The sequence below is a fragment of the Myotis davidii genome, unplaced genomic scaffold (genome assembly GCF_000327345.1).
Source record: "Myotis davidii unplaced genomic scaffold, ASM32734v1 scaffold556, whole genome shotgun sequence".
Classification (NCBI taxonomy): Eukaryota; Metazoa; Chordata; class Mammalia; order Chiroptera; family Vespertilionidae; genus Myotis; species Myotis davidii.
The window spans coordinates 2493082-2500419 of NW_006287671.1; the positions used below are offsets into that span (position 1 = coordinate 2493082).

General features: G+C 50.1%; 1 protein-coding gene across 1 annotated transcript in view; it reads left to right on the forward strand.

The window, feature by feature from the left end:
* DAPK1 (death-associated protein kinase 1) overlaps window positions 1-7338 on the forward strand; it is a 172729-nt gene that overhangs the window by 134629 nt on the left and 30762 nt on the right. Inside the window, exons 18-19 of the mRNA XM_006759499.2 lie at window positions 2805-2903; window positions 5454-5531. Coding sequence (XP_006759562.1) covers window positions 2805-2903; window positions 5454-5531 — 177 coding nt within the window. The remainder of the gene's footprint in view (window positions 1-2804; window positions 2904-5453; window positions 5532-7338) is intronic.

A 7338-nucleotide genomic window follows, 5' to 3' on the forward strand; every position in this document is an offset into this window, starting at 1 on the left:
TTTTTTGAAAGATAACAGGGACTCTAGAAGAACTTAAAAGATGTGCAGGCCAAAACCGGTTTGGCTCAGTGGCTAGAGCGTCGGCCTGCGGACTGAAAGGTCCCAGGTTCGATTCAGGTCAAGGGCATGTACCTTGGTTGCGGGCACATCCCCAGTAGGAGATGTGCAGGAGGCAGTTGATCGATGTTTCTCTCTCGTCGATGTTTCTAACTCTCTATCTCTCTTTCTTCCTCTCTGTAAAAAATCAATAAAATATATTTTGAAAAGATGTGCAGGAAGGTAAGAGGAAGGTATTATTTCCCCCAGAAAGCACAGCTGGCTTCCCATGGACTCACCCTAGTCACTGGCTGTCAGGATTTTGGGACACGGCACAGTGACAGCCCACGCCTGCGGACAGACTGTCGCTCCTTCCCTGTGGTGTGCCTGTTCCTTACTTGGATTCAGTTCCCCCAGAGGTAAAAATGCCATTCAGATGCCACCCCTATCACCAGGATGTGACAGCAACTTGTCACTACCTTCCACACTCATAGTGTAATAGACAATTCTTAGTCTTCGCTTTCCTCGTATGAAAATCGGGGGAGTGGCTGTTGAGCACGGCCATGTTAGGGAACACGTGAGCAGGAACTAGACGATGCAGAGCACACAGCCCTTAACTCTTTATTCCTTTCATGTTGCCTTTTCTCATCAGTTCAGAGAGAGAATCGTGTGGTACACAAGCACATGTACACACAGATGCACACACACGTGCATCCGGAGCGTGAGAGAGGATTTCGTGCCCATCAGGTGTTTATCGCTTCCCGGCTCGGACAGCACTGTGCCAGGCCCGTGGGAGGGAGCTTGTGGGCAGCAGGGTGATAGCTCTTGCCCTCAGGCTGCTTCTCTCTCTCTCTCTCTCTCTCTCTCTTTTATTTTTGCTTCTCAGTGTAATAGCATCTCATGTCTCAATCACGGCAATGACAGACGCACGGGCGCTATGGAAACGCTGACATCTGGACATTAAGGAAACTAGGAAAAGCTTTTCAGGGGCAATCCCTTAAAATGATTGGGAGTTTGACAGATGAAGAGGGGAGACTGCATTGCAGACCAAGGGAAGCATATGTGTGTGTTTAGGGGCTGTCTGGAGGCCCCTGTAGCTGACATGTGGTGTAGGTACTGTGGGTGCTGCTTTCTAAGTTGCTCTAGAAGATAACAGTAGACAAAACATAAACAGGCACACACCTTGCAGGGTTATTCACAATGGCAAGGAGTGGGACGGCCTTCAGTGTCCCTCCGCAGTGGGCTGGCAAATGACTGTGGCATGTCCATGTCGTGGGCATTAGTCAGGCGTCCGAAAGAAGGTTTAGTGACACATGGAAAAGTGTTCACAACCAATTGCTAGGTGCACGAAGCAGGTGACAGAATAGAATTGGAGGATGATTACGTCTGGACTTTTCAAACAATGTATGTCCTTTTGTGGATTCATAGGTAAAAGCTTGGGAGGAAATGCCCCAGAGTGTTAAGTAGGGCCAGCTCTGAGCAGGGGCAGGGGAGGGATGGAGTAGGGAAGGAGGACTTCTGTTTTCTACCGTTTATCCTTCCACGTTGCTGGGACATTTCAAATGAGCCTGTGTTAACTTCATAACAGAAAAACCTCTATTTGCAAATAAACAATAGAAGACAGAGATACCCTAACTTTCTTGGTTCCCAGCATCTGTTGTGTCTCAGTAATTTTTTCGTGGTTCCCCCAGGGCCAAAGAAATACCTAACAGTTCTGTTTATTAAGTGGCTCAGTCTAAACAGCTTAGTAAGTCTTTATATCCTAACAAGTTAGTAGCCGTTGCAATGAATGATTCACATAATCGAAAGAAAACGAGTAGGTTAATGTCATTCTTACATAACCACAGTTATGTACTAATGGGATGTTCTCACCGCCCCTCACATCTTGGACTCAGATTGAACATTAATTTTCTCAAAATGCGCTTGCTCCTTATCACAGTAACCGCCAAGGCCCCGCTGGTGTCAGTGAAAGGAAGACAGTACAACCCAACGCTGAGACCCTCACTACCTGGAGCTAGTAGCTCACCTGGTGTCCCACCTGCTGGTTTCATCAGAAATTTAAAATATTTAACATGCCTCCAGGAGTCAACTGCAGCGCCTGGACGTGCCTAGTTACACAATTTGGGAACCATAGACATTTTTTTAAAAATGGTGGGCATGCCTAGCCGGTTTGCCTCAGTGCATAGAGTGTCGGCTGCGGACTAAAGGGTCCCGGGTTCGATTCTGGCCCGGAGCACATGCGTGGGTTTCAGGCTTGATCCCCAGTGTGGGGTGAGCAGGAGGCAGCCAGTGGATGATTCTCTCTCATCATTGATGTTTCTATCTCTTTCTCCCTCTCCCTTCCTCTCTGAAATCAATTTTTAAAAAAAATTTTTTTTTAAAGGTGGGCATGACCTCATCAGTGTGCCTTCAGTGGCTGTCCTCCCGTCCCTTCGTCCCTCGCTGAGTCTAAATGTGAACTGTGGTGCAGATCTTTCTGGAACCTGGGGGCCGGCCCTTAAGCCCTGACTGAACCCTCCTTTATGCCAGCGCAGCAAGAGACTTAATTACCTTATGATAAGCCTCCCACTCTTTCACCCTTTGAAGTTACTCTTTTAACTGAAAAAAAAAAACACTTGAGAACGTTGTGCTTGGCTTGCCTCCTCCAGGAGATGCGAGTTTCTGCAAAAGCAGGCCACGCCTCCTGCTTCTTTCTGGTGGGTCCCAGACCCCTCGCAGTGGGCCAGCCCACCATCCTCAGAACCCTCCGGGGCCTCTCTGTCTTGCAGTATGGCCGCACACCCCTGCACCTGGCCGCCAACAACGGGATTCTCGACGTGGTCCGCTACCTCTGTCTGACGGGCGCCAACGTGGAGGCGCTGACCTCGGTGAGTAGCCCTGCGGCAGGGAAAGGCCTCGGTGAAGGCTGGCCTGGCAGCGGCACCTGGAGCAGGCGAGCTGCTGCCAAGCGCTGGCCCCTGCCTGCAGTGCGGAACCTGTGCCCACACAAGCCGGGGTGGCATCTCCTCAGGGCTCCTCCTCTCCTCTCGCCGGGAATGCTGCTGCCTCCCAGGGGCCTTTTTGTTCCCCGTGTTACGTAACTGTGCCTTTGCCGGTTTTATTAGATGTGTGTGTTCTTTCCTAAATGCTCCCCCTCCGTGCAGGGCACTGGAGGTGCCTTGGCTGTCGGAGAGGGAGGAGGAAGGGGCCCTGGGTGTGTGGGCGACAGTTGACGAGAGCTGCTGTCCCTTGTTTAGAAGCCTGGCTCTGCTAGCAGGCCTGCGAGTTATTTTTAAGTGAGTTCCCCTCACTCCCCACTCCCCGCTCCTCACTCCAGACCTGGCAGGGGGGGTTCTTAAAGACCCCAGTGATTCCCTGTGCAGTGGAGTCTGGGAGCCGCTGAGTCCTTCTCTTACCATGTCAGTAAGGATCTAACCAGTTTGCCATGAGCCCTGACGTGGCACCTAATGCATCCCCAAAGCAAACTAGAAGCCCCGCCTGCCCATTGGACACTTTTCGGAAGTCTTGGGGAGCAGAGAGCGGTGACACAGGACTGTAGGCACGCCTCCTCCCAGCACCCATCTGAGCTCCAGCTTCAGCCCAAGGTGCTGGTTCTCACCTGGCACTTTGCCCCTGGGGAGCGGCTGGAGACACCGAGGGTGTCGCCAGTGGAGAAGAGGAATGCTGCCGCCATCTAGAGGTGAGGCCAGGGATGCTGCCAGACATCCCAGGGTGCAGGGACAGGCCCCCACACTGAGCATGACCGTGCGAAATGTCAGTCATGTTGAGGTTGAGAAACACTGGTTGACTGGGACCCCACGCGTGGCTCAGAGAGCGACTGGCTGTGAGCGATGGGAAGGTGTGCTCTTGGACAGACGGGCATTTCTCAGCTTCCCGTGGGGATGGGACCTGGCTACTGCCAAGCACTGAGACATGGGCCCAAAGGCTTCTTGTTCTTCTTGTTTAAAAACGTTGCTTTTATTTATGTGGAAATTGCTCCTCGTCGTTTCTACTTTAAATGTATAATGATTTCTAAAACGGCAGCAGAGCAGGGCCTCGGCCTCGTGTCCTCCTGGGCGGCCTGGGAACAGCTGTAGTTCCCGCCTCCCATGAGTGACTGCGTGAGCACACAAAGCCGTGAGAGCTGGACCAGGGGGATGCTTGGGAGGAGCTCAGGAAATCTTAGCCACCGTCGTGCACGTTCATGGCACCAAACAAATGAACTCGGGTAGTATGGCACTGCAGCCCCATGGAAATTTTCTAATTAAAAAGTAAACAACAAAGTACCATCCATGAGCCCTTATTTATATCCTTGTTGATGTAAGGAGCGTCCAAAACTGTAAGAATTCTTATGCGTTTATTTGAATCAAACTTGACAGTTGCAAGGAATCAAATTCTCAGTGGATTGAGAAAATGCTCCTGAGAATGGCGGTTTTGCACCGTTTTATACATAGAATCAAAGGAGGAAAATGTAAGGGTGTCACATGAAACCGTTGGTGATAGATTAGGGATGCCGGAGGATTAGGCACGTGGGAGGTGGGAATCTCTGAGATTGGATAAAAAGTAAAAGGAGAGACACATACTTTTAAATAGGTGGGTAGAGGATAGTTAACAGTGACAATGAAGGGTTCTGTGGTCTGTGCTCTGGTGGGAGATTGTGCCCTGAGGGGTCTGGAAAAAAGGGGATACTCTGACATTCCAAAAGTACGCTACCATAGATGCAAAAAGACAATAGACAGGCTCAATTAAGCTAAAGATTGCCCTTTGTCAGGGGAGATACAGGCCTAAAACAGGACTACCCTCCCTGACTCACTTGTAGTTAGAACGTTTGAATTTCAGTCCATCCTAAGTGGTTACGTTCGGTCTGAGTTTGTAACACCGCCGTGCAGGCCTCCCCTGAGCTTGTCAGGTTTAACATGGGGCCCCTTATCCTTGTTGCCCACATCCTTCTTTTACATTCAATGAAAGTCTGTGGATATAATTGTCTGTTAAACAAAACCTTTCTTTGAATGCACAGCAGTGACTAGTAACTAGCATGACATCGGTGGTGAGGTGGCCTCTGGAAGTATTTTAAGATGTTAGCTGATGCTAACTGGAATTTGGTGTCTAATGACCATCTTTATTGTCTGCCTAATTGGAAAAGGATTCAGTTCACCAAGTAGTCTGCCTGCTAATGAGGTGCTGAGTACGATGAAAACGGGGCGGGGGCGGGGGGGACCTCAAAACGCCAATGCACGACTTCTTCCTACTTCTCTTCCCTCCCTGCACAGTCAAGTGAAATGAGGATCCCCTGAGAGGGAGTAAGCCGGGTGCGCTCTGTCTGGCCACCGTCTTTGCTTCTGCCTCCTGTTCTGTTTCTGCCTCCGATGACGGAAAGGGCGTGTGGATCGCACACTCTCTGTTGAGAAGGAAGGAAACTAATCATTTTCCTCCGGCAGGATGGGAAGACAGCAGAAGATCTCGCCCGGTCGGAGCAGCACGAGCACGTAGCAGGTCTCCTCGCAAGACTCCGAAAGGTGAGAGATTCCGTTTATCCGTCTGTTTTTAAGTGCAAAGGTGTTCTTTCTCCTGTAAACTCGGAGAGTGAGGCTTTGGACTCACAGGCTGCATGAAAAGGCAGCTCGCTGTCCTGGTCCTGAGGTTCGCATATCGATTTGCACGTATATCTCAGCTACCTGTCGGTTTCTTTTTCCGTATTTGGACTGGGAGACCACTGTCTCTGAGCCCAGTTTCCCCCTTCCCGCCCTCTCTGTAATAACCCCCGACCCCCATAAAGTGGAGGAAATGTGAAAAAGCTGACTGCTGCTTCCTCATGTTTTCAGCTTTAAGACACCACGTATGTGGTGGTTTGTTTCACATCGTTGCTCTGAGGTTTAAGGGAACATGACACAAAGAAGTAAATGCAGGTATGACCTTCCGGCCCACATTATAGCACAATAGTCATACCCTTTAAGCTGGGAACTGGATGTCTGGGCCGTGTCCTAAAGAAATGAAAGAAACACAGGAAAAGCGTTGTAAGCACAGAGATGTTCACTGCAGTGTTATGTATAATAGTGCAATAACAACCGGAACCAGCCAGAATGCTGTGGGCGGTGGAAACGGCACCAGGGTCTCACCAAACCTGGGTTCAGACCCATTTGGTTAGACAGGACCTGGGTTCAGCAACCTCAGTACTAGGGTTCTGTGGCTAGGAAAACTCAGAGCGAGACCCAAACTGTAAGAGAACATTTATGGGGTGAATTGCAGAGGTGGAAGTAATTCCTAGAAGAAAGGGGCTTAGGAAATGGGTTATGGAGGTAAAGGAGGGGCCCTTGGAGCTTGGGAGAGAGGAAGCTAATGGTGATGTGCCTGGGGGAAGGGAGGAGGGGGGAGGGAAGGGGAGAGGGAAAGGCCCCAGCAAGCCTGCTCTAGGGAGGGAGGGAGGGAGAGCACCCAAAGGGGAAATCTTTACAAGGCTCCATTATCACAGAGCTGGCAAAAAAAAAATGGGTTTTGTGGTCTCCACTGATGGGTTGGCTGGCACCAGGGCAGGGGGTCATTATTCCAGGCAGCTGGAACAGCAGTGGCTGGTTTTGTTGCTTATCTGGGCCTGGAGCTGAAATACACTGAGGCCCAGATGTTATCTCAGGGAGGACAGGTCAGGGGGTCCAACCTCCTGACCAGCCATATGCTGGGGGAGGAGAAGTCACCCTGGGGGAGGTCCCGCCCTATACTAGTAACTGACTGTCCACTGCTAGGCACCTGGGGCTGTCCATCCTGGGGACCTTCTGTTCTGGCCCACATCTTCCTCTGCTCATGTCTAACTGCCTATGGCAAGATGACCAACAATGATGTCTGGCAATTGTCATCCAGCTATAAAGCAGAATGGTTTTCGCCACTGAAATATTTTAGACGAGGTTTTTTAGTAACAGGAGTTCAATGCTGAGGGTGTTCCTGGACTTCAAAGCCGAAGATAAATTATGTGCACATTACGATCCAACCTGTGTTTTTCTAAAATGCCTGGGAAGAAAATGTTAACGGTGGTGTTTTTAGAGTTTGCCAGTGTAATTAACATTTTCTTCTTTAAACATTACTGTGTTTTCCTAACTCTCCTATAATGCTTTTTCAAAAAACAAACTTTATGGGAAGGAAAAAATAATTTACTGATTTAAGTGTTCATTGAAAAGGTATTGCCTACTGCCCTAGCCCAGTGGTCGGCAAACTGCGGTTCGGCAAACCGCGGCTCGCGAGCCACATGCGGTTCTTTGGCCCCTTGAGTGTGGCTCTTCCACAAAATACCGACTTCTGCGCATGGGCCACGAAGTTTCAGTCACACTGCACGTG